The following is a 27,467-nucleotide window of genomic DNA, read 5'->3' on the forward strand; positions in this document are numbered from 1 at the left end:
AAGGTCCTGTTCCCTCCCCTGATAGTACCAGCAGCTGGGGACCAAGTGTTCAAATGATGAGCCTGGGGTAGGGGTCATTGCCACATCCAAGCCAGAACAGTTGCTTCCCTAATACCATAGAATTCTGAATATCAGAAGCCAGGTTCGAGCCTATCTAGAACATTCTACAGACCCAAGTAGAGCCAAGCAGGAGATAAACCTTTATTTGACTACCGGAATGTTCTAGGTGTTGAGTTTCCATGCTGTAGCTCCAGGTCAGGTCCTTCCCACTGTCCCTTTGAGTCTGGCCCCTGCCTCCATCTCCTCTTGGTTAGAACAATGGCCCTGGAACCCTGGACCTTCCTCAGGCAACCCGGGGCTCTCTGCTCTCAGTGCCTGCCGCTAGTCACATGACTGTTTAATCAGTGCGAAACAACTGAGCTCCAGGCCTCCAATCACATTAGCTGCTTCCCTGGTGTCAGTGGCCGCTGTGGCTGTGGCTAACACATGGATGGGGCACTGATCTATTGCCCAGTGCTGAGAGTGAGAGGCAGCCATATGTCCACCCTCGTGTGAAGCCAAGAGAGGTTTTGCTGCTTGGGTTAGCCAGACCTTCCGGAGCTTCCTACTCCAACAGAGGCTGTAATTGTGGCACAGCCCATATAATCCATGTTGAAAGCAGTTGCCATCTGGCTGTCTACAGAGAAACTTCCCATCTCTGATTTAGGGGATGATGTTTGGGCTGGGGAAGAGGCAAGACTGAGGTTTGGAGGCTGGAAGAAAGCCTGCCTGAACCTAGGTGAAGCAGATCCCAGAAGGCTGCTGGCAGCTCTCTGTGGGGATAGTGACTTCTCTTGGAAGGATGGGGGCGGAGCTGACAGGAATTGTCCATGAACTGCATGGAAGAGATGGGCTGGAGTGTGGAATGGATGAGGTAGGAGGGCGTGGGCACTTGGCTCTCGGCTGATGGGCCTCGTGGGACTCATCCCAGGGAAGGCTGAGGCTCCGCCTCTTCCCATGCTGTGGCTTCAGTCTGGGAAGTGCCTGGAGCCAGGTTCTCAGCAGGATGGTTGCTGAGAGTAGAAGAGGTACGGGGTTTTGGTGAAGCCCAGCCTGGAGCTGCAACCCTGCCATCTCACCCACAGGGAAGCTGAAGCAGGTGATTGCAAGTCAAAGCAATGTAGTGGCATCTTGTCCCCACATAAGATGCCAAAGGAAGTCTGTGGAGATGGTTCAGTGGGTGCAATGATTGCCACCCCAGCAGGACCTGGATCTGCATCCCCGGAACTCGTGCAGAAGGTGAATGCTGTGGCCATAAGCCCAGTGCTGTGGGGACAGAGACAGGATCCTGGAGACTCTTCCTGGCAAGCAGAGCTGAAATGCCAAGCAGTAGATTCCGTGGGAGATGGGGAGCAATAGAGGAAGTCATGATGTCAAGGCTCTGGCTGTCCTGGAGCTCACTCTGTAGACCAGGCTGACCTTGAACTCAGAGATCCATCTGCCTCTGCCTCCCAAGCGCTGGGTTTAGAGGCATGCGCCACCACTGCCCGGCTCATTTGCCCCATCTTCTGCTGACAGCCAAGATGAAGGATGTGGAAGAAGGAAGCAGCTCTGCTCGCCCCACGCATGCACTTGTGTGTCCATGCAACAGACACACAGAAGAAAGAAAAAGGCCCCAGCTATAAGCCTTCACCTGCTTAGCACATCAAGGTTCTGGGTTCAGCTGCTGTACAGAAAAAAACAAAAGAGTTGGACAAGGATATACGTGGGCCTCTAGGCTGTTTGCCCCTCTAGGAAGTGAGAGAATCTCATCAAAAGAGAAGTGGGCAGGATGTTGAAGCCAGAGGACCATACATGGGAATGACTACCCAAAGGGTATCTGTGGAGGAAGACCCAAGGTGACGTTGCAGTAAGGGGTGGGTACAGGGAGCAGAGCCCACAAAGAACACTGAAACCGGCAGCTATGTCCAGAGTAGCAGGGATGTGTGAGAGCCAAAAGCCAAGAGGAGAATTAGCGCTTAGTGACTTAACAGGGCAGCCATGATGGGGGAATGGGAAAGACTTCTCAGTTAGAAGAGAAAGGAGTCAGAGTACAGGGGCACAGCTCTGGTGATAGTGTTCAATGAGTTCATTTGCGTTAGTTAATTCTTTTATTTCTGTGATACTGAAGCTCAGATTCAGGGCTGCACACGTGCTAGGCAGGGGTTCTGCCATGGGCTTACATCCCAGCCCTCTTTCCCTTTCAGTTTTGAAACAGGTCTTGACAAGTTACCAGTGCTGGCTTTGAACTTATTCTGACACCCAGATGGTCTTTGGACTTGTGATGCCCTTGCCTCAGCCTCTAGAGTAACTGGGACTGCGGGTCTGTAGAGACTTACAGCGGAAGTGAGGTAGAGGGGCTGACATATGAACTCAGGAGTGGTTGGACTGCTTCCCCCATAGCATGTGACTGAAATGGAGAGACAGACAGACAGACAGACGGACAGACAGGGTAAGGTCTATCCGTAGGGGACAGGGCTGTGAGACTGGCCCATGTCAGTGTTTTCATCCCGTTCTCAGATGGAACCTCAGCACAGCAGAGAGATCCACGCTGATCCCGCTGGCTCATCCAGCATGAGAGCCCCAAGCCCAGGCTGTCCTGTCTCCATGTTGAACTTTCTTGTGGCAACTGGGAGTCCAATCAGAATGCATAATCCAAGTCCCTGGGAGGAAACCAGATCCCAGAGAATAAATTACTGTGCATGACTGAAACCCGTGCCAGGAAGCATACATGAGAGCCACGGAAGAGCTGTGGTACTCGGTCTGGTCACCCACTGCAATGATATATCAAGGACAGGGGCCCCTTCCTAAGCAGAAAAGCCTGTTTTCTCCCAGCCCTATTATGACAGCCTCGTCTAAATACTCTATTTTTTGCCTTTGAACCAGCCAAGATGCCATCGGCGTCCAGTGCTGAAGAAGACGATGCTGGCAGCCTCCTGCCCACCACTGATGAGCTCTCTCAAGCCTTAGCTGGGTCTGACTCCCCGGACAGTCCCCCCAGACCCCTGGAGAGATCTGCGAGCCAGCTCCCCAGCCCTCCTCTGCTGCCCACCCCGCCACCCAAGGCCAGCTGTAAAGCCACAAAACCTGTCACAGGTGGGTCTGTATGCCCTTCCTCCCCTCTGTTCTCCCGCCTACCCTCCTCTCTGTCCATGGCTTTGGCCCATCTTGCCTGGCTCCAGATTCAGGCTGACTCTCACCTTTGCCTGTGCCTGGGCTCCGCAGGCTGTAGAGAGAGTTCCTACGAGGCCATGGTTGTTGAGTGGAGACTGCTTGGGCTCTCTTCAGCAGATGGGAGGGTTCTGTGCCAGTCAGAGGGGAATCTTCTAGACTCCCAATCCAGGGCATGCAGTCAGCCCTCAGGATGGAACCTTCCTCGCCATGCACACAGATGCCTGCATTGTCTCTTCTGCTCCCTGAGAGTGCCCCACTCCCTCCTCCACACCTCTCTGTGTGTGCATCTGGGCAGAGCCCAGGGTGGCCCTGGCTCTTCATGTGACAGCCCCCCTGTCATCTGCTCCTGTGTCATCTCTCTCTGTAGCTCTGGCCTCACGGGGGGGGGGGGGACTAACTACAGGAAGTCAACATTTACTCATCTGGGTAGGCAGGCTAGTCACCGAGTGGTGGCTTTCTTCTCTTCTAAGAGCTCATTTCTAGGTGCTCCTGTTAGAAGCAGTGGGCACAAAAAGACTCTAGAGAGCAGAACCCAGCTTGGTGAGGCCCCTCACTCTGTGGGACAGGCGCTACAAACATCCCTCGCTAGGCTGAGCCTTGACGGAGGAGGGGCAAGCATTCTGTGCCCAGTTTAGAACACTAAAGACTTAGAGAATGTAACAGACCCTGCTGCTGACCATGGACTCGAATTCTGCTCTGTCACTGCAAACGTGACTGGGCCCCACTTCGAGCTAGCCACCTTATTCTGCTGTTTGATACTGTCTTGATGTCTTGATTACTGTTTCGTTGTTGTGAAAAGACACTAGGACCACGGCCACACTTATAAACTAACTTTCAGTGGTGTGTGTCTGTGTGGGAGAGGCTTGCTTAGTTTCTGAAGAAAGATTAGTCCACCATCATCATGGCAAGAAGCTGGGTGCTTACATCCTGACCTGCAGGCAGGCAGAAAGAAAGACATTGGACCTGCTGAGGGTGTTTGAAACATCAAAGGCCACTTCCAGTGACATGGATCCTCCAACAAGACCACACCCACTCCAGCAAGGTCCCAAGTTCAATTCCCAGCAATCACATGGTGGCTCACAACCATCTGTAATGAGGTCTGGTGCCCTCTTCTGGCCTGCAGGTATACACACAGACAGAATATTGTATGCATAATAAATAAATAATTTAAAGAAAAAAAAAGAAATCAAGCATGCACATTTATGATCCTATGGGGCCATTCCTACCTCTACATATACCCTGGTTCCTCCTGGTTTTCCCAGAGACTTATTATTGATCATGAATGCTTGGCTTTAGCTTAGGTTTGTTCCATTAGCTCTTTTAACTTAATTTAACCTGTTTCTATTTATCTTTGTTTTGCCTCAGGGCTTTTTACCTTTCTTACATTTTGTATGTCCAACTTTTCTGCTTCCTCCATGTCTGGCTGGTTGACCCCTGCCATCTCCCTGGTGTCTCTTTTTCTTTCCCCCCTCCAGCCTAAAGTTCTCCTCTACTTACCTTCCCTGCCCAGAAATCCCACCTGTACCTCATCCCTTGCTATTGGCCATTCAGCTTTTTTCTTAAACCAGTAAGGTGCCTTAGGCAGGCAAGGTAAAACAACAGCCCGTCTTTACATAATTAAACAAATGCAGCACACCTTTGCATAGCTAAACAAATACTCTGCAACATTCTGGGAGCTGAATTCTGGTCTCTGGAGTCACAAGACAAGTACTCTACCAACTGAACCATCTTCCCAGCCATGCTGGTCCTATTTGGATCATGGTGAAGATCCCTGGCTCTTGGAAACTCTGTTGAGGGTCAAAGTGGGCGTCCATGCTCCTCCCTTCGCCATGGCTCCAGCGTCCTGTGGCTCCCTGCATGTCGCCTGCCTGGCCTCTAGAGGCTACTTAGCTCAAATCCTTGCTGGCCTGCTCCTGTTTTGATAGCCCACTCTACTACAGGGTCCCACAACCTCTCCTGGTGCGGTTGGAGCAGGGGGAGCCTCCTGTCAACAACTTTGAGCCATCCTTGAGCCTCAGTTTTTCCCTTTGAGAAGTGGGAGCAGTAAGAGGCACAACAGACACATGTTAGTCTGCCAGGGGGGTAGCATGCTCCTCACGATCCTGAAGGGTGCTGGCTTGTGCCCGCTGTGGATTGGTCTCTGTTTCTGTATTGTGCTGGGCTGATACACACGTGACTGACTGTGGTAGAGAGACCTTTGGTGAGATGCCAGTCCCAGGCTGGCTGCCATGTAAGTGGATAAGCCGTGACACTTCCTTTTTGATGTTTGTACAACTTTTCTGCTAAGGACTGGAGGCGATGCTGACTAAACAGGGGTCTGGGAACACAGAATCCCTGTGGGTGTTCAGGGCATGGTAGACATCTCAAGCAGGAAATGTCCCCAGGAGGAAGCGAAGCCCTGTCCCATCTGCCCACACAGGCACTGCTCATCCTTTGGGTGACAGATAATCAAACGTTTGTAGAGAAGACTCAGCCTCTCCCTCGTGGCTGAGGAGGACGAGGTCGGATGGTCTGTCTGGACTGGTCCTTGGGGTTCTACACAAGATGCAGAGAAGGTCTTGCTGAGGAAAGGATAGAGAAGAAAAGCTTTTGACTCAGAGTTGTTCTGTGGAACAATGGTCTTGTACCCTGTAAATATTTGCTACTTGTATTGGTTTAATAAAATGCTGAGAAGCCATGTTGCTCCCCGCAGGAGACAGACACACCAGAACCTTGCCAGTAAGCCACAGCCCCATGGTGATACACAGATTAATAAAAATGGGTTAATTTAAGATATAAGAGTTAGCCAGAAATATGCTTAAGCTACTGGTTAAACAGTATTGCAATTAATACAGATTTCTGTGTAATTATTTCAGGAGTCTGGTGGCCGGGAAACAAACAAGCAGCCTCCCCCAACAGCGTTGGGGCAGCACAGGGCTTCAGGAATTGGAAGGATTTTTGTGGGGTACACTGAAGAGAGTAGCATGGGGGTCAGAAAGAGATGATGCCAGGGGGCTGAGCATGGCCGCCCAAGGGGCTTCGGGACTGGACCATGAGTCTATGTCACCTCAAAAGGAAGATGAGAAAGATGCACCAAGGTTCACAATCCAGAAGGAGCCCCAAGGGCTGAGGTGCAGGGAGGGGGCTGGACGTGAACGGGGACAGGTGGTGTCTGGAGGGCAGAGGTAGCAGGAAGGGTGGCTGCAGAGCTCTGGAAGTATCGATGATTCCCATGTAGCGACGAGTAAGTCCGGGAAGCTGACTCTTCAAAGGGAAGAGAGAAGGGATGCTGTTTGCCTAGAACTTCTCCCCTAATAGAATGGCAGTATAGATGTAGGACCTTGGGTAGGCGTGTCCTGGTCTCTTTCCTGGGAATAGACTCAGCCAGGTGGCCTGGCAGGGTGGGAGGGATACACCTTACATCTTCCTCCGGGCCTTGGTCCCTGTGTGGAAGGTGACACTTGTGTCCATTCCTGCTCCTCCTCAGGGCAAGCTGCGCTCTTCCAAGGCCCCAGCATGAAGAGCAACGAGCCGGCACTCCGAGGACAGCTTGCCACCCCCACAGGGTCCCCTCATCTTACCACTGTCCACCGGCCACTGCCCCCCAGTCGCGTGATTGAGGAGCTACACAGGGCATTGGCCACAAAGCACCGTCAGGACAGGTGAGGCTGTAATCCCCCACCCTTGTGATACCAATGAGAACCAGCCCTGCGGGAATGCTTCCTAGTCACGCAGGGCCTGGACTGGGTTTCTTGTTCCACTGGAACCATCTTGAATTTCTTAGTCGGACAGACGTCATGCATATGGAAAACCAGCCAGGAGACTCCTGCATGATCCCTCGGTGGGTGGGATTGGGGTCCTCCTGGGAAGGAATAGTTGGGAGAGGGATTATTCTTAACTTAGGCCTCTGAAGGCCCAGGGACCTAATGATGAGCTCACAAGCTGCCCTGTGCCCACAGCTCACTTGATTTTGATGGTTTATGGCTGGTGTGAAGGAAATGGCCCTTGCTGGAGGAGAGTGACCCCATGAACTACATGCTAGTTTGGTGGCATCTTGGAGGAACGCAATGTCTTTCTCAGGTCTCTGAAACCTTTGGTCTGAATGATTGAACTACACATTTTGGCAGGGTTTTGCATATGCCCACTTTTCAGATAGGATACAATGCAGAGCCAAGTACTGTAGGTTCAAAGCCCCAGGTTCCTTTCAAAGCCCTCGGCACAAGACGCCCAGGTCCGAGTGGAGAAATCATTCCAGGCCACCGCCACTGGAGTGTCCGCCAGCTCCTGCATTGATTCCTATGTGTTTCTAGCAAAACGGGCATGTGTAACACAAGCCATCTTTCACATCTAGTTTTCAAGGACGGGAATGCAGAGGGTCTCCAAAGAAGCGGATGGACATGCGTCTGTCCAGGACATCCAGCATGGAGCGGGGCAAGGAGAGGGAGGAGATGTGGAGCTTTGACGGGGCCTCTGAGAACAAGCGGACTTCCGCCAAAGACTCGGAGGAGAACAAGGAGAATCTGATACTGAGCTCCGAGCTCAAGGATGACTTGCTTCTGTATCAGGATGAGGAAGCGCTCAACGACTCCATCATCTCTGGTGAGGAGGGCAAGGGCCAGGGGAAGGAACCAGCCAGTGCTCCGTCTCCCTGAGCCACAGGGAAGCTGGCGCTTTTCTGCTAGCCATTGGCTAGGAAGGGGCAGAGTAGATAGCCTGCATGAAAGCCATGGGGTGGAAAGTGGGCCATTCCCTGGAGGCGGGGGTACAAGGCCCAGCAAGGACTTTAAAGGCACTGGGTCATCTTGTATCTAGAAGGATGGATGTTTGCTCCAACAGATGTTGGCAATGCACACGAGTGGACTGTGAGTGACTAGAGAGAGCACCCCTAAGCATGACCTGGCCAAAGACACGGAGGTAGTGTACCCATGGCCAACGTCGTACATTCTTATTTTAAAACGAGATGAAAAAGGGAAGGAGGGGAGTCAAAATCAAGTAGCTGACTGACCCCCCCTCAATGGCCGCCACATCAGGAGTGACGTGAATGGACAGACAAATGGACATAGGCAAGACAGGGTTTTCATAGGGTTTCTGAGTCTGCGTTTGTGTCTCTATATTCTCCAGGGGGAGGGAGAATTCCCTGCTACTTGCAAAGGGAGCCCAGGAGGCTATCAGGACATGCAGCTTAGGGTCCTTGATTCCTGAACTCAAGGACGAACACCTGTCGTCACATTCTCACGGGGAAGCATGACTCTTGAAAGATACAACTTTTTAAATGTTTGGAAGATGACCTCAGCACCACTTCCCCCATCCAAGAAACGTGATAAATATTGCTTGTGGGGGGACAATTATTCACAGTGGGAACTTCCCATGAGGCCTTTCTTCTTGCCAACTACAGACAAAGTCAAATGGAGCAATTGGACCCTGTCCATTGCCTCCTAACTTGAGACCCCATCCTCACCGTCTCAGCTGCTGTGTGGTATAGACAGGAAGGCGGAGGCAGCAGGTGGACCTGTGATATGTATCTCCCACCCTCCACACATCAGCAGGGGTCAAGGTTCAGGCCTCCCATCAGCAGGTGTGTGTGTCAAGGTTTAGCATCTGCCACACCGCACTCTTGATGACCCGTACGAATGTTCCAAGGACTTAATGTTTAGAAACAATGGAAGCCTTTTTAGGGACAGGCCTGGTTTCTTAGTGGCTGGGACTGTGTGCTGTAGTTAGTTGTGGTCAGATACTGGAAGCTGAACTTCTTCAGTGTAGTAAGGCACTTCATGAACCCTGCATTCATGTGTTTCTTGGATGCAGAGCTCCGTGCTCTGGGCTGGGAAATTTATGCTTTGTGGCCAGCAGGTGGCGCTTTGTGGCCAACAGGTGATGCTTCTCTCTCTCTCTCTCTCTCTCTCTCTCTCTCTCTCTCTCTCTCTCTCTCTTCATCACTGGGCAGCAGAAGTTTAGATTCTAATCTCTGAGATAAACTGGTGGGCTGTTGGGATGAGGGAAGAGGAGGCTGTGTTTGTCCTCACTGGACACCAAGTGACAGACATGTCAGGGCGGGACTAGGTGGCCAGTGACAGCCCCAGCCAGTCAGTGCTACCTTCAGGTTTTCATTTGGAGCTGGGACTTGGTCAGAGTTCTTGTGTGGTCTGCCGCCTCTGTGAATGGCTTCTTGATGTCGCAGGTTCTATTCTGTCCTCTATCCCTGAGGTAGAGGGAAGGGAACTGGCTGGTCCACTGCATCCAGGTCTTTGGCTGTGCAGTTCCAATGCAGGCTTATGGGTTTCCTTCTCATAGGCATGCTGTAGGATGCTGGTGTTGCAGGTGACCCGGGGCACGCGGCAGGGCCTTCAGAGAGGTGATTGGAGGAGATACATGGACAGCGAAGGTTATTCTGTAATCTCCATGTTCTCTATGAAAATACGATGGCCTCTTTCAAATGCTCCTAGAGGAGCTAACTTGGCTGCCCCAGGGCCTGGCCTTTGGAGTTGTCAGCCTTCTTAGCACCCAGGTGTCCCCTGGCTAGAGGGTCCTTCCAGACTTTCCATCAGATGCTCATGGAGTACTGGGAAGATGTGCTGTAGGTATGGGCAGGGTTACTGGCAGGAAGAGGTACCCTCAAGGAAGGCAGTTTTGTGTGAAGACCACAAAGGGCCTGACAACCATCAGAGCTAATCTCTGGTTTCCCCGGGAAGAAATTCTGTCACCTTATCCCAGCTAAGATCCCAGCTCTTCGGGTTGCTATTGAGTTTTGAACTTGCTACCACCCACAACTGTGTGAGCTGTGTTTGATGACAGTCTTATGGATCTGCATGTATAAATGCATGTATACGTCTATGTATGTTTTGTGGGTGGTGTGTGCATCCTGTTGCCTGTGTTTCTTTGGAGAAACTGGCTAATCTCCAGTCAGTCTTAAACTCCAGCCACAGTTGAGAACAAAGTCTTTTTATGTATTTGTTTGGCTGTGTGTGTGTGTGTGTGTGTGTGTGGTCTTGCTCTATCACTTTCTGAGGCAGGTCTCAGAACTGCAGACAGCAAGCCCCAGTGACATCTTGTCTCTGCACCCCCACCACACGTGACTGTGCTGTGCTGTTTACACAGTCCCCAGGGGTTTGAACTCGGGTCCTTCTTGCTTATGCAGCAAGCTTCTTACCCACAGAGCCACTTCCCCAGGCCTAAACCTTTTAGCTTTGTTTTCAGTGACCAATGACACGTGTTTAGACTATGTGTTGGTAACCATGTCATGTTCTTAAGCGTGACCACATCAGAGTGGCCAAGCCAGGATGAGCAAAGAAGCCCAGCACCCCGCAGTACACAGGAAAATCTCCTTCCTCCTGTGTGAGAAACACAGTGCTGAGTTTATATGGTCGCCCTGTGCATACCACAGGTCACTAGAGCTCTTTCCCCAAGATCACCACGAGGCTGAGCTTCCGTCAGTGTCTCTTCTCTCACACCACACTCCAGCCTCAGATGACCACAGGTCAGCCCAAACTTCCATGAACGCGGCAGCTCTGAATGCATCTCTGTGCCTGCCTCTCTGTGCTGGCAGGTTCTACTCAACAGAGTCCTCCAAGGTGCTTCAGTGTGGTACATGATAGAATTCTGCTCTCCTTTCCTTTGATGAAACAAAACAGAATTCTGTTCTGTGTATACATCGGGCCGTCTTTCTCCATCCATTTGTAGGTTGATCGTCTGTTGTGGATTTAGGAAGCAAGCTGCCCTGTACACAGAAGGTACAGATAGCCCTCTGGCACACTGAGTTTTAAAATATATATTTACCTGTCTATGTCTATGTGCCAGGAATGAGGACAGAGGAGAGTGCTGGGTTCCCTGGAGCCGTTGTGAGCTGCAGGTCATGGCTGACCGAGAAGAGCAGCCCGTGGACACGTGGTCGTAACTGCTGTGCTAAAATTTTAATTCCTTTGGATTGATACTCAGGAATGACACCCTGGCCATGCACTAGCTGTGCTTGCATTTCCCGAGAGGCCCAGGCTGCCTGTACAGAGCTGGATTCCCACCAGCAGTGCCTGAGAAGCTTCCTTCTGCACCCTGACCAACCCTCCTGTCATTTGCTTTTCCCTGGTGGGCGAGGGCTGGCGTCCTCCGGATGTAACTCAGTTTTCCTGGTGTGGAGTGGTGATGGTGGGCTTTGCACATATACATGGGAGGGCTGTCTGTCCCTCGTGTGTGTGTGTGTGTGTGTGTGTGTGTGTGTGTGTGTGTATGTTTGTGCCTCTGGGGGCCCGAGGGTGGCACTGGTTGCCCCCCTCAGTTGCTCTCCACCTTTTGGGAGATAAAGTCTTTCATTGCCCCAGGGCTCACCAATCAGGCCAGCAGGTTCACCTGCAGCCTCTTAGATCCTGCTTCTGCCTCCCCAGTGCTGGGATTTCGGGAGCATGAGGCCACATCTTATACTTTACACGCATGCTGGGGATCTGAGCTGAGTTCCTCATGCTGTGTGGCAAGCTTCTGCGCCATGTCCCCAGCCCTCACTGGTTCAGTTCCAGTTTATACCCTTTTCTGCATTTTAAAACTGGGTCATTACTTGTTTTCTTATCACTGGTGTGTATTTCTTCTGCATGTTGTGTCTTGCCCTCACAGCCTAATGGATAGATGGCACACAAAACCATCTCCCTGGTGGTGTGGTTGGTGCTGTGGTCCTCGTTATTCTACCCGTTTCCATTCATGTGTAGAAGTGTTTTAAGTTGATACTATCTTGGTATTTGTTTTTTTTTTTTTTTTTGCACTTGGCTCTTTGGTCTTCTATAGGGAACCTTTACACATAATGCTTTGGAACCTTTATCTAGTGTTTTCTTGTTATAATTAATTCATGTTTAATGTCTTTTCCTCATCTCATGTTGATGTTCATTATATAATGTGAGCTGGGAGCTGGGGGTGAGAGGCGAGAGCGCATGTGTGATGCGGTAGCTCAGGTCCGATGTCCATTTTCCCTGGGCACCATTTGTCAGAGATAATGTTATTTCTTCCATTGTGTGGTCTTGGCACCTTTACAGAGAGTCAGTTGACCTCAAAGTGTCTATATATGGGCTCTCAACCTTCTCCCATGGGTGCCATTCCATTGTAATGACTTTATAGGAGAATCTGAAGTTCCTAGTGTGAAGCCAGCAGCCAGCAGGCGACAGGTGTGTAAGGAGATTGTCAACAGTTTGCACCACTCTGCCTGTACCATCAAGTCTGTACCATTGTGGTCTCTACGCAGGCGACACACGCTTATTGAGCTGTCTGTGCCTGGTGCAGGTGCCTATGGAGGGCTTTCTGACAGTTAATAAGTGATTATTGAGTTCTCTTTGCGACTAACAGGTTTATGGGGGTAGAGGTTCATCTTCATTGTCAACTCGATTGCACTTAGGGTCACCTAAAAGTCATCCTCACAGCCACACCCAGATGAGTGTTTCCAGGAGGTTTAACTGTGAGGAAGGACTCATCCTAAGCATGCAAGAATGCAAGAGGAAGGGAAGAAGGGAGCAGAAGATGCTGCCGAGCAGGCACCCACCTCTTCTGTTCCCTAAGGACATGATATGAGCAGCCACCTAAGGCTCATGCTGCATTTTGCCAGCCCCATTGCCACGTCTTCCCTTCTGTGATGACTGGACCCCACCAAATTGTAAGCCAGAATAAACGCTCCCTTCTCATGTTACTTCTTTTCAACGATTTCTTTTTTTTTTTATGTGTATGAGTGAAAGTCTACACGTATGTAAGTGCACCACAGAGGTGCAGTGCTCACTGAGGCCAGAAGTAGGTTCCAGATCCTGTGGAACTGGGATGACAGGTAGTTGTGAGCCACCATGTGGGTGCTGGGAACGGAACGGACTGCTCTGCAAGAGTGGTCTCAACCCCAGAGCCGTCTCTCCAGCCCCATCTCAGGTCGCTTCCTGTTAGACCACAATCTCACTGATGAGACCAACACTTACATGATGAAAATCTTTATGCTGTTAAAGGCATTTACAGACATCTCCGCATAGTTGAAGGGGTCGCATGGAGGTCTCTTTGCTGTTAAAAAAAAAAAAAAGGCTCACAGAGACCCCTTGCGCAGCTCGTAAATATGACAAGGGGATGCTGCTAGGCCCAGGCTCCCAACTTCCATGAGTCCTTTGCACTTGAGAAATTTTTGTGCAGCCCTGGGCATGTAGAACTAGACTAGCAGACATACAAACAGCATACTTGCTGCCTACGAGTCATAAACAACTTTAATTAAAGCAGTGCTTTGGTGTGCACCATTCATTAAAGGTGAAAGCAGAGTTGCGCTCCAGCGAGATGGGTATTGGAGCCTGCAGGCCACCGAGACTCTTCGATGTCTTTCAGAGTAGATCAATGGTTACATTTTACAGTCATCAATGCCAATAAGGCTACTTTGCTTAGATATAGAGTTCAAAAATGACAGATGCGTGTAGGGCCATATCAGAAATGGTTAAATTCTGTCATAATCTTAAGCCAAAATTCATTAAACAACCTTTTGAATTCAAGTCAGCAGCTCAGACATCAGTCTTTAAAGTGAAGCTTATTAACCATTCTGAAGTTGCCCTAACTTGGCACATTCATGCTAAGATTCTCGCGGCTGGCAGGCACCATGGAGGAGCCTGAGGTTAGAGGGTCATCTTTGCTTTTCCATGCGGCAGTAACAAAATTCCTGACACCAGGCTATTTATAAAGGCTGGGAACTTCTCTTCTCCCACTTCTGGAGTCTGGGGCCTCCATGATCAAGATGCTGTATGTTTAGGTGTGTGAGGGCGGCAGCGGGAAGCCAGCTGAGCTCCATGCTGTGTCTTTTGCACATGTCTTAGTCTTGTTCCCAACACAAAGGCTTTGCACCAATAGCCTCAGCACCTTTACACCAACACCACCTGAACTGCAGAGGGACAACTTTAAAACTTCAATGTGGACACTCCTCTGGACAGTCAGTTTATAGAGGCTCTTGGGCACCGTTAGGAGTCCCTGAGTGTTTACAGGGGTCTCTCTCTCTCTCTCTCTCTCTCTCTCTCTCTCTCTCTCTCTCTCTCTCTCTCTCTCTGTTGCATAGACAGACCTATCAACAATGTCAGTCTCCCTCTGATTTCCTTCTCTACCATAATGAAGGGATGGAGACATTCATGACGAGATGCACAGAGTTCTTTAAAATCATCTGGGTATGGGCTGAAGAGATGGCTCTGCAGTTAAGAGCACTGACTGTTCTTCCAGAGGACCCAGGTTCGGTTCCCAGTACCCACATGGCAACTCAAAACATTTAGTAACGGCAGTTGCAGGGGATCTGATGGTCCTTCTATCCTCCAAGGCACAGCATGCATGTGGTGCACAGACATACACTCAGGCACACATACAAACACACAAAATTAAGTTAGGTTTGCTAAACTTCTGCTTGTTTTGGTAACGTTGCCAGAGTAAACATGCAGGCACGACAACTCTCAGATGGCCACCACCCAGCACACCTCAGGTGTCTAAGGACGTCACCTTCCCTCATTAGTTATCCGGGGAGGAACAGAGTCCTGGGGTCAGCCCCAGACAGTTGAGAGTGACCTGGCTACAGCTCCATGTGAACACAGATCACCCCGTCTTGCTCTCTTGGGACCCCTGATCTTGAAGAGTGCTACCTGGTGTCAGGGAGACTGGGGGCACCTGGAGACCATGCAAGCCTGTCTAATCATAGTGTGAGAACAGGTGATCTGTCCACACTGTGTCTGTTTAAAAGGAACCACCCCCACTCCATCTCCTAGGTACAGCTGCCTCTCCAGGGGATTGCCTGTGGTCCATGGAGGAGGGGGCACATTCCGTGCATATCCAGGCACAGGCGCATAGATGAGACTTTTCCTCTTGCAGATGAGTGAGACCAGACCCCCATTTCTCCTCCTCATCCCCATAATCACATAGAGCTATTAGGGAGAGCCTTCCTCCTGCCAGCCTTACCCAATCCACTCCTTCTCTCTAGAGAGAAGCTATAGCCGCGTTACTTCAGGTGCCAGTGTGGTCCCGATGGCAGCAGCTGGTGGTGGGTGCAGCTGGGAGCGGCGAAGGTTCTGGGATGGTTAGATAGGTCTAGACCTACCCTCTCTTGGATAATTCATCTGAGTATCTGTCACGGCCACCCTCGACCAGCAAGGATGACGCAACACCCGGAGCTCGTCTCACTGCAGTTTTATTCAGGACTTTATTCACAGCAATCTATCTCCTTCTCCTTCTCTTTCTCTCTCTCTCTTTCCCTCCTCTCTCTCTCTCTGGACAAATCTCTCCCAGCCCTTAAAAAGGCACAGGCTGCCAAACCTGGATTGCCAGGTGGGCACTGCCCATAGGCCCACGCATATGCAAGCAGCTGATGATCATTGTGTGATCATAGCATAGGTCAGGCCTCAGCCATAGGAGTTGATTATACATCTCCATCAGGTGTGGCTCTATGCTGCTCGCTACAAGTATCCTCTGTATTTCCCGCCGTCCTAGGTTCTGGAGATCATGTATGATCAAAGCAGGCAGGGTTCTCTTCTCCCTCAGAGCCCATAGCTTAGGGACACTACAGACAACACCGGGCCAGCTAGCAGGGAAGCAAATTACCAGGAGGGGTGTGTGTTGTGGGGGCACCACCTAGTTGATGGGCCTAAGAGTAATGACTAGCTCTCTTAGCATGGTAACCCCCTCCCCTCAAGCCCTGGGAGGTAAACCAGCAGCTGAGGTATTCTGAGAAGGAACCAGCCATGCAAGAATTAGAAACGGGAGGAACAGTTGGTACAATGACTAGACAGCCCTGTACTTACTCCAGAAGTGGAAGGAAGTTTCTGTGGCAGAGTGAGCAAGCAGAGGGGAGGGTAAGGGGTGTCTGGCTGGGTGCAGACTGTGTCCTCTGTAGCCCCAGGGAAGAAGAGTTTTTTTTTTTAATTTTTCGAGACAGGGTTTCTCCGTAGCTTTTGGTTCCTGTCCTGGAACTAGCTCTTGTAGACCAGGCTGGCCTTGAACTCACAGAGATCTGCCTGCCTCTGCCTCCCGAGTGCTGGGATTAAAGGCGTGCACCACCACCACCCGGCCAAGTTGGTTTTTTTTTTCCCCCTCAGGGTGATACAAGGCCATAGATGAACCTTTGAATAGAGGTGCAGAAAATAATTCAAAATCATGGTTTTGCCACTGTTGGCCAGAACTTGCAAGGGTATCTTCAATCACTTTTTATGTATCTTCAGTGAGATGCAATTGGCCACGTATAAACATACATTATCTGTGCAGCATTGCCACGATGAGACAGTGTGACTTCTTGCCCCTTTTCCTGTGCCCCCCCCCCCCCCGTGATGTTGCTTACCTCTGGCTTCCTCCCGATGCCTGTACCTCATGTCCAGGAATCTGTCAATCTTCTGTGACTAAGGGTTTGTCTATATCTTCTAGCATTTATACACATACATCCAATATGTATGTGCAGAGGGTCAGAGATGGGAAGAAAGCAAAATGATATTGTGTATGAAAACACCATGGTGAGCCCAGAGCTGTGCACTGACCTAAAACAGACTCAAAAAGTTCTCTCAAGGCATAAAATATTTCCCCATTTTCTCTAAGAGCTGTAGTATTTTGGCTTGGGCAGGGTGGGAGTTGGGGAGATGCCGTATCTGAATTCTTTGTGTGGTCAGAAACAGTCTTCCTTATATAGACCTGGAAGAGGTGATTCTATCTCTGTAGTCAGCATTTTCATGTCAGGGTTCCGTCTGTGTAAGGTTTGCTCCAGGCCTCCCAGTCTAGGGAGCTGGCGACTTAATCACATTCAGGCCATTTCACCTTCTTAACTACTGCCCCGTGGGGAGTCTCGTCCTCTGCATCACATCTACCCGCCAAATTCTTCTCCTTGGGTGGATGGGGCTCTAGATTATCCTTGGCCTAGGGAAGAAGTGGTGCTTCAGTCTGGCTTCTTCAATCATTACTCCTCAGCGGGGTTGTAGAAGGAACCCAGAGCCCCGTACCCCCTGCTGAGTGAGTGATTAGTCTCCAGTCTTTGTTTAGTGGCAGCAGCTGCTGCTGGGTACCTGGGAGGCATTCAGTTCGCAGGCCCAGCCCTGGCAGCTGCTGGGTGGGAGCCTTTGTGTGCTTGCCCTTCTGTTTCTTTGGGGGATTACATAGTAGAGTGTCTGGGTCATAGGAAGAGACGGACAGAGGCTGGGAAGATGGCTCCGTGGGTAGAGGGCTTGCTTGCCCTTCACACTGGAGGACCTGAGTTATGATCCTAGCATTCAAGTGAAAACAAAAACCACCTGGGTCTACGTGGCAGCATGTGCCTTTAATCTCTGGGAATACAGAGGCAGGAGAATGCCTGGGTCTGGTGGGCCAAACTATCTAGACCATTCAGTGAGCTCTAGGTTCAGTGAGAGACCCTGTCTCAAAATATAAGATGGAGATTGAGGAAAACACTTGTTTGATCTCTGACATCCATATATGCGGAGGACGTAGCTCAGACCCATGAAGGCTCCATGATGCTGCTTCAGTCTCTGAGCGCCTACGAGCCCTGCTCAGGCAGAACTTGTCAAAGTGGCCAACCAATGACCAGTCGAGTTTGAGGCCCTCTCCACAAGGGGAAGCCCATGCTGGACACTGCCATGGTGACTAGGAACTGGAGGCTGGATATCTCTGGATATCACAGAGACCTAGTATAGGGGAAAAAAATCAATAAAATGATTCCTAATTGCTGTAGGCATCGATCAGTGCCTAGCCCAGTCATCATCAGAGAGACTGCTGTTGGCCACTCATGGGAGCAGATGAAGAGACCCACAGCCAGATGTTAGGTGGAGACAGAGCCCAAACCGGAGATCTTCATCAGGTCCCTTGGAGCTCAGAAAAGCCCATGGAGGAAGGGGAGGAAGAATTGAAGGAGCCAGAGGGGTCAAAGACACCAGGAGAACACAACTTACAGAACCATCTAAAAGTTACTCTTATTTAATCGATGCATCCTGAGCCACTGTGATTGTTCAGCTGAACTTTGGTAATCTATATGGCTCTAGAAATTATGTTTTTAGCTACCTTTCTATTACTGTGATAAAACACCATAACTGAAAACAACTTGGGGAGGACGGGTTTCCTATATCTTACAGATTAGAGGCAGGACAGGAACTCAGGGCAGGGGCTGGAACAGGAACTCAGGGCAGGAGCTGAAACAGGAACTCAGGGCAGGGGCTGGAACAGAGGGCATGCGTGACGGGCATGATGGGACACTGCTGGCTGATTGCTCCTCATCACCTGCTCAGCCTGCCTTCTTCTAGCACCCAGGACTACCAGCCCAGGATGGCACTGCTCGCAGTGGTGTGGGCCCTCCCACATCAAACACCCAGCAAGAAGATGCCCTATAGACGCTTGTCCTTCAGGGAGACCTTTTCTCAATTAAGATCTCTTCTTCCCAGATGACCCTGGGAAGTGAACATAAAAGTTTACATAAACACCAGCTAGCACGAGTTTATGTTATCTGAATGGCCAATTTACTAGCATAAAGCCACTGAAGGTGTCCTCCTGTATCTTTGAATATATGCAAACTTGGATGATATGTGATCTATAATGTCCACCTCCCTGCCCTTCTGCTTCTCCTTCCTCCTCCCTTTGGATCAGTGTGGCTAGAGTTTTGCCAGTTGTTTCATTGACTGACTTCATTTTTAGTTTCCGCTCTGTACTTCTGTATTGCATTATGCCTATCTCCGTGGTTTGCCTTGTTCTCTTTCCAGGTTCCTGAGGCATACTCTAAGGCTAATTGTTTTAAGAAGGGCACTCAATGCCCTAAGCATCCCCTTAGCATCATTCTGGCATATTCCATTTGCTTCAGTATCCTCTGTGTTTCTGTTGTAAGTTCTTCTTAGAACTTTGGGTTTCTCGGAAGTTAAATATATATTTTAATTTCGTCTGGTTACTTTTGAAGAGATCTTTTTTTGTTATTGATTTCCAATTTTGTTCCACTCTAGTCAGAGGACATGTTTTTATATGAGTTGCAGTCTTTGAAATTTATCGACTTGTTTCATGGCCCAGAGGAGGGTATGTGTCCTGGTATGGAGGGGCCCGCGTCCTTGGAGGGAATACATGCTCTCTGATGATCTGCACATGGGTCTTGTATCAGCCTGTGGTGCTGGAGGGTGTGTGCAAGTCTGCCTTTCTGCCCGGGTTTCTGTTGACTGCTTAGGTGTATGGCTTAGGAGAGAGCTCTGAGATCCCGGCTGCGGCAGTGCCCTCCCTGCCTTTTTTCTCGGGCTTTTCCTTACAGATTCGGGAGCTCTGAAGAAAGGCCCACCATGTTTAGGTTCTTTGTGACCTACGTGCAGAGTGCCCTCTTTATGACAATGGAGCCACCCTTCCTGCTGACAAAGGTGTTTGCTCTGAAACGCTCCCTGCCCACGAATGCCCTTCTTCAGCTTCTCTGACCAGGATGAGACGAGGGGCAGCCTGCCCTCCTCCTCTGCCCTCCTTCTGTGTTTTGTGGCAGCAGAGACTTTTGTCCTGCTTTTCACTCATGTTCCTTTCTGTATTGCGTGTTCAGAATATTTACAGGAATATGCTTGGTTATCACATCCAAATTCACTTTGGGTATGTGCTCCCTTTTAAAAATAGTTTATGTGTATGTGTGTCTGTGTGTATGCATGTGCACCACATGGGTGAAGCCCAAGGAGGTCAGATTCCCTAGAACTGGAGTTACAGGTGGTTATGAGCCACGATGAGGGTGCTGGGAATCAAACCTGGGTCCTCTGCAAGAGCAGCCAGGTTTTAATGCTGAACCATCGCCCAGCCTTGTTTGTTTTTGCGGCCCGTACTTGCCTAGCACAGCTGACCTCAAAGGGACTCTATACTGAGGATGACCTTGGACCTGGGTTTCCCCCACTTCTGCTTCTCTGGCGCTGGGGTAACAGGTAACACTTTGCCTGACTCTTACACGGTGCTGGGGATTGAACTGTGGGCTTCATGTTTGCTGGGTGGGCAGTCTGCCCACTGAGCCATATCCTGAAGTCTGTTTGTGCTGCCTTCACTTTGGGGTGGTCACCTTACAGTAGTTGCGTCCTTTTATCTTCCCTCCCCACTGCTCTGATTGACGAACTCTGTTTTCTTGGGCTGGAGGAACGGCTCAGCAGCTAGGAACATAATTCTGCCCTTTCAAAGGATCTGAGTTCAGTTCCCAGCAACTGTGCTGGGCAGCTCACAAACTGCCTTTAGCTCAAGCTCCAGGGGATCCAGTATCTTCTGGCCCTCAGAGAGACCTATACACACATGCAAATGCACATCATAAAATAATAACTTTTAAAAGCCAGTTTTCTTTAAAGAAAATTAAGTAAGAATACATCTGCACATGGCAGGTGCCAGCCCCATAACTCCTCTTTCCTTGTGTGGATTTCAGGCTTCCATCTGAAGTCAGTTCTTTCCTACTGCCTAAAGAACTTCTTTTAGTCATTGATTATTGGTGCTTTCTGGTTCCTGAAACAGTGTTTGCCTTTATCCGGAGAGGTATTTTTGGCACGCGTTGAGCTGGGATTGCCTGAGTCTTCCCCGTGTCACTTCTGGGTGGCTGTGGATGCCTTCCTTACGCTGCGGCGGCGTGCCTGTCTGTCTCTCAAGGCCACTGAGGTGTCCTCACTGTCGGGGACGGTGATGACAGGCTCCACACATTTCCTTTGTGCGGCTGGAGCGTGGCCGAGCCCTTCCCGCTTTTCTGTAGGTGTGGGGAGTTTTGGTTGGCTGACACACATCGTGAATCTATTTCTTGGTTGTCGGATGCTCTTCCAGTCCTATAAATATCTGCTGAGTTTTATTCTGGGAAGCAGCTTGGTTACTTGGAAACGGCCTCACGCATCCTGGTGTGGCTTTTACAATTTCTTAGACAGAAGCTTCACTAAGCTCCCTTCAGCTGATCACTGCTGATCACTGCTCGTTCCGAAGACCAGGACCATCTGTATACCTTTCCCGGCGTCTGAACAATCACAGCACGTTCCAGCATGACTGGTGGGCATGGGGCACAGCCATAGGTCTCCCAATGTCCTTAGGCACCAGGTAGGGCCTCCATGGCCCTCACTCATAGGCAGATGCCAGCCCAAGGTGTAAGGGATTCTGCACATCCTGGGGTTATTGCTCGGCTTTCCAGATGTGGGTCCCACAAACACCAGCTGTGGGCCCCTTGGGCTCTTTGCTTCATCTTCTCAACTCTGACAATTTCTGAGGCTCTTCCTGGGTCCTGGTAACGCAGTCCAGAATCCATCCCAAGGCATCTGCTGAACTCCTAGCGAGTGCCTCGTTCAATGCTCACCTCTCCAGCTTCCCCTCCATGGATGCTTCTTTTCAGAATCTGGTGTTTACTGTAGCGAGCTGCGTGGTGTCACACCTGATGGAGATGTATAATCAACTCCTGAGATGGCTAAGGCCTGACCTATGCTTTGATCACGCAATGATTATCAGCTGCCTGCATATGCGTGAACCTATGGGCAGTGCCCACCTGGCAGTTCGGGGTTGGCAGCCCATGCCTACTTAAGGGCTGGGGGAGAGAGGAAGAAAAGAGCAGAGAGGAGAGAGGAAGGAGAGAGAGGAAGGAAGAGAGAGAGAAAGTGAATAAAGTCCTGGAATAAACTGCAGTGAGGAGAGCTCCGGTGGTCGCGTCATCCTTGCTGGACGAGGTAGAGACGTGACAGTTTACTATGCTTTGTTTTGGGGGTAAAAGGAGAACCCAGCCCATACAGATTCAAACGGAGCAGAACAAGTAAGCAGAGCCCCCCCCCCCCCATCCCTGCTGGGCTCACTTATACAAGGCTCTCTACTGAGGCAACATGCTTCAGGCTCTTTAGATAGCACAGAAAGCTCTGTGGGGAGGAGGCACGGCCGAGCACACCTGCTGCATCTGAGTGCACTTGAGGCCGCTGCACCTGCTCTCGCCCCGTGTCTTTCCCTCCCTTTGTCCATAGGTGCTGGGGGGGCGGGGGAGACAGGTGCACAACAAGAGGCATCCTAGGACCCGCGGCGTCAGGGTGAGGAGGGTGGGTGCTGGGGCAGCCCCGGGTTTCCCTTTTGGCCTATCACTCATTTCTCTGTGCTCTGGCAGGGGGCCAACTGCTCATCTGTGCCAAGGGGGACATGCCTTTTATTCACGCAGGTACAGGTGCAGGCACAGGTGTAGAAGCCGATGTCACAGGCTTGAATGATAGGATGAAGTCAGGTCTGGATATGGAAATACTGAGCCCTCCGCAGTTAGTGCTTAGCATCCAGGGGCCAGGGGAAGGCATGGAGAAACTGAGGGGATACACAGGGAAAGGTCTGGGTCCTGAGCAGACCTGTATGAACAAGTGTGTGTGTTTGTACGGAGTGGCCCAGGCGACACAGGGTTAGGAGGGCATTGGCTGCTTCAGTGGCCTGGAAGGACAGAGCAGGTAGCAGCTGAGGGTTTCTGTGTTCCTGTGACATCAGGGTGGTGGAAACAGAGACTGTAACCCATCATCTCCCCTCTGGTGTGGATCCTGGAGGCTAAGGAGGCTGGGACTTGGGGAGTGTGCAGAGTCTCACACACAGTATGCAGCAGGCATAGGGAGCAAGCGGAAGCCAGGTGTGGCCCTGTGCAGTTAGCTGCTGGATGGGCCACTCTGGTACCCAGGAAGGAACCAGCACCCCTTCTTCCTTCTCAACACCCTGACTTTCAGCCCACATTTCTTGAATAAATGTGTCTGTAGGGATGAAATATTTAGGTCAATCCCCAGAGTTTTAAAAAAGCCAGTTCTGGAAATCTGTGAATGAAGCCAGGTTTCCTTGTTTTATGGAGGATAAATTTTCCCCAGCATCTTTTTCAGAACCGCTCAGACACATTCTCCTTGGGCCCTTGTCTACTTTATACCAGGAAACTGTATTTATGCCAGAACAAACTCACAGTAAAGAAAACCAAAATGAGTGAGTAAAATGATTCTTGCCTTGCTTTAATCCTCAATTTGTAGTGAAATTATGAATATTTACGAAATTGACTCCATGTTCATGTATCTCCATTATAATGCATTTCTCGTTTTCCTTGTTGATGTTATAAGTGATTTCTGTTGCAGTAACATGTTGTCTTAGGGTTTCTAATACTGCGATGAAAGACCAGAAGGCAAGTTGGGAGGAAAGGGTTTGTTTGATTTACACTTCCACATCACTGTTCATCACTGAAGGAAGTCAGGACAGGAACTCAAACAGGGAAGGATCATGGAGGCAGGAGCTGATGCAGAGGCCATGGAGGAGTGCTGCTTACTGACTTGCTCCTCATGGCTTGCTTAGCCTGCTTTCTTATAGACCCCAGGACCACCAGCCCAGGGATGGCACCACCCACAATGTTCTGGGCCCTCCCCCATTGATCACTAATTAAGAAAGTGCCCTACAAGCTTGCCTGAAGACCTATCTTATGGAGGCATTTTCTCTCTGGTGTGCTTGTTTTGTGTGTCTGTGGGGGCTGGCTCTGTCTCAGGCTGATTCCTTTCTTATTTCTTCAGTGATGTTTATGGTGTGTATGCACATGTAAGATGCAACTCAGCCAGGCAGACCCAAGACCAGCCTGGTGATTCATTCACGGGCAGGATTCTTCACTGACTGCCTCTGGTGTCCTCGTCTCTCTGGGGAAAGTGGCTGCCACTGAACCAAAGTTTAGTGGAGGAGACAGATGATGGGCAGTTAACAAATGTGTCAGTCAAAGGAAGTAAGACAGGAGGCTGGGGTCGTGGCGGAGACTCTGATCCAGTGGTGTCCCACGTCCAGGAAGAGGTCATCTACAGGCAGCGTCAGCAGGGCAGTGGGGAGGCAGAGGAGCTTCTGGGTGGCATGCTCTCGGTACTGAAAGTACATGTATGTGGTTAGACAGTGGAAGGTGCTGGGGTGAGAAGGCAGTACTACTCAGGGTTGGCGTCACAGCCACCACAGGTAATTCATGGCCCCGGGTGCAGATGGCTTCTAAAGACAATGTGGGCCATAACCGTTCAAGTGCCTAGTCCTGGATGATCCCTACTGTGAAGCATGGGACCCCTGAATGGGGGCCTAATAGCCCACCGCGTGGCATCGTGCACCCCTACCCTGCCCACCGAGCCCCTCGAAAGCGGCACAGTGTAGCATGTGTAGGACTCCCACTTTCCGCTCCTGGCCCCCGGTCCACGCTCCTGACAGCATCCCATGAAGGCCATATGAAGCCGGTCCACTAAGATATTTTCTCATCCCGCTGGGTCTCACAGGAACTTTGCCAAGGAAATGCAAGAAGGAGCTGCTGGCGGTGAAGCTGAGGAACCGGCCGAGCAAGCAGGAGCTAGAGGACCGGAACATCTTCCCCAGGAGGACCGATGAGGAGAGGCAGGAGATCCGACAACAGATAGAAATGAAGCTCTCCAAGTAAGTGCCACGTGCAGACCCACGCAGAAGCCTCCCGGCCCTGCTGGGCAGGGTGCGCAGACAGGCGAAGGGTCCAGGCAGGTCATTCAGCCCTTGACGCTGCTCGGGATAGCTGTCTGTTGGGGTTGCCTGTGTGCCTGTGGCTCAGCAGCATCCCTGGCCTCTGCCTGCCATGTTCGAAGTTTTCTCAGTATCACCAACTCTCCCCACGGTGAGCCAGTGGTCTGTGTGAGTCCGGGGAGATGTGTGGAAGGAGGGAGGGCCTGGAGCAAATGGCTGAGGACATGGTTTCTGCAGCACAGCTGGCTACAGGCTGCCCCTCAGAGCTTCCACCCAATCATCCTCCTCTAAGAACACGGGTCCTACTTTGCTAGATCTTCAGAGTCTGTTGGGAGAAGCTGTGCTGACATGAATGTCTAAATACAGTGTCACACTTTGGGGGCCAGAATGTGCACCTCACTCTATGTGCTACAGGATGAAGGATGCACTAACAGTTCCTATAGTCAGTCACCATTGGGGCCAGGCTCCTCTCCTCTTGCCTCAAAGTCCTCTCTGTGGCCCACAAGAACAAGTGATGTTCAACAGTCTCTGAGGGCCACCAGGTAATGGTTGCTCAGCAACTAGGTGGTCACTCACCCTGGGTGAAGACAGACTGTGCTGTGGTCCAGGCCAGAGGGGAACTGGCTGGTGGCCTTGGACTACAGAAGGCGGGGCTTCAGAGTATTCATAGAGGGCGGGGCTGTGGAGGGCGGGGCTGTGGAGGGGGGCTGTGGATCACCTGCCACCTGCGGACAACAGTGCTGCCCAGCACCTCAGGATGGGGGCTGTGGGCTGTGGGAGTTGGGCTACTGGAGAAGAAGCTGCAAGCAGCTTAGCTGCAAAGGGTGGGGCTGGAAGCTGTGGAGCTACTCGGTTTGGGAATTTCTAGGACCGGGATTCCCCTTGGTTCACAGAACCAGGAACTAATTTTAGACTCTGGGATCGAATGTAGTAGCTCCTCTGATGCTTGTCACCACGTCTGAGAACAGAAAAGCGTCCCAGAATTAGATTCAGAGAGCAGGAGGCAATGAGTCTCCCCTGGAAGTTAGAGGTGGCCTCTGGTGCCCCCATATCTCCCTGTAGGAGCGGTTTAATTAGCCCTCTGTCTGTGTGCCATCTTAGGACCTTCCACATTCTACTGCTGAATAATTCAGCCTCCGGTTGCCATAGCAACACATCTGTGGTATTTCCAGGAGTGTTGGGGTTTCCTTGGTGGTTTTTTTTTTTTTTTTTTTTTTTTTTTTTTTTTTTTTTTCAAATCTTTTTTCTTAAAATTTTTATAATCTGTTTGCTGTTGGGCTTCTCTGAATGAAGGCATCCTTGTCTCCCATGCATGCACACCCAGCATGCCTAGTCTGGGTCCCACTATGAAGTTGGAGTCCCCCCTATGGGGTGAGAATCTGTGATGATGCCCGTCCCTTCCTGCAGGGTTGCTGAGCTTGCCTTTCACATGTATGTGGGTGAGCGGGCGAAGTCCTGGTTTGGCATGGACAAAGGCGTCCTGGGAATCACATGCAAAGGCCCGTGTGCCCCCTTGGTGCTGTCCACACACTCTCAAGAGCATTAAATACAAAGACACTACTGACAGGGACCCATAGTGTAGCTTGGGTTGGCCTTGAACTCCAGGCCCTCCTGCCTCAGTCTCCCCAGCACTGGAGTCACAAGCGTGTGCTGGCTGTCACTCTCAAGTACTGACCGCATGCTGCAAGTTGAGTTTATCCGCTCCTGTCTCAGCCATCCTTGTAGCTACACAGTGATGGAGAGAGGTCCTCACTTCTTGTTTCTCACGCTTTGGGGAGCGGTTGCAGTTTCCTGCCAGGGTGCTGTGGGAGGAGAAGGAGGGGTACTAATCGGACAGTCCCAGAGTGCCCAGCCAGCCCCCCGTGAAACCTTCCAGACAGTAAGGCATCAAGGGGGTGCTCTAGCTTGGTCATCGCTTGGCGCTGTCTCCTATGGGCTTGGGCTTCATGTGGGGTGTTCTGGGAGTCCTGACCAAAGACACTGTGCCTGGTGCACAGATGTCTGCACCCATAGAGGGCAGAAGAAGGAATGCAAAGTCATGTCATCCCCTCCCCCTGCACATAGGTTAGAGATACTTTGTAAAAATATTCAGGAACGAGCTTGGCCTCAGGAAGGTGGGTTTAGATGGCAGTGCCCCATCACAGCTGTGGTCAAGGGCTCCCCCCCACTTTATAAAGTGGAGACAATGGGGCCGGTAGCTTTTTAAAGATTCCGGGTCACTCAAAAGGAACAAGATCACATTCCTGGCAGGAGGCACTGACTGAGACCAGCTACTGCCAAGGCCAGGCATCCTCAGGGGTTGCTTGTCATAGACACAAGCTCTAGAAGCCACCAGCAGGCCTCCTGGTCTGAATAAATGGGGTCACAGGTGCTAGCTGCCCATGTGGCCTTAGAGCCTTGCTGTGGAGCAGATGACAGCCTTGTGCCTAGAGTTAGTTGGTGGCTTGTTTGGGCCAAGGCTCTGGACAGGCGCCTCTTGAGTGATGCATTTTGTGGCTGCTTCTTCAGGCTCCCTGGGGGAGGCCTTTGTTCCAGGGCTGAGTGAGAGGCTGATTAAGCTCAATAGTCTCCTCCAGGGGTTGGCACTTAGCGCATTAGCACAGCGGTTAAATGATCCCAGCTTCTCTGTACACTGTGTTCTGCCACATCCAGAACAGACTGCTACCACTGGGCCCACAGAGAATGCAGGGTCTCAAGGCAAACAGGCAAACAGCGCCAGGCACACGGGCAGCACCAGTCAGTCACGTCTCCCGCGCTCGTCCGACTTGAACTCTGCAACGTTTTAGGACGTTGCATGATGCTCCACATGTTCTTCTGAGGCTGCGGAGGTCACGCATGGTGCGAACTCTTGTCTGTGGACACAGGGCTTTGGGAATATATAATCTTCTAGACTTAATAGGAAGAACACCTGCTGCTTCTAGTTGCTC

General features: G+C 50.9%; 1 protein-coding gene across 1 annotated transcript in view; it reads left to right on the forward strand.

Annotated features, from left to right (window-relative positions):
- The window catches only part of Phactr3 (phosphatase and actin regulator 3), a 201,513-nt gene that overhangs the window by 144,036 nt on the left and 30,010 nt on the right, over positions 1-27,467 (forward strand). Inside the window, exons 5-8 of the mRNA XM_050152959.1 lie at positions 2,905-3,114; positions 6,659-6,833; positions 7,523-7,770; positions 24,327-24,480. Coding sequence (XP_050008916.1) covers positions 2,905-3,114; positions 6,659-6,833; positions 7,523-7,770; positions 24,327-24,480 — 787 coding nt within the window. The remainder of the gene's footprint in view (positions 1-2,904; positions 3,115-6,658; positions 6,834-7,522; positions 7,771-24,326; positions 24,481-27,467) is intronic.

The sequence above is a fragment of the Alexandromys fortis genome, unplaced genomic scaffold (genome assembly GCF_014885135.2).
Source record: "Alexandromys fortis isolate MF-2015 unplaced genomic scaffold, M_Fortis_MF-2015_v1.1 scaffold_81, whole genome shotgun sequence".
Classification (NCBI taxonomy): Eukaryota; Metazoa; Chordata; class Mammalia; order Rodentia; family Cricetidae; genus Alexandromys; species Alexandromys fortis.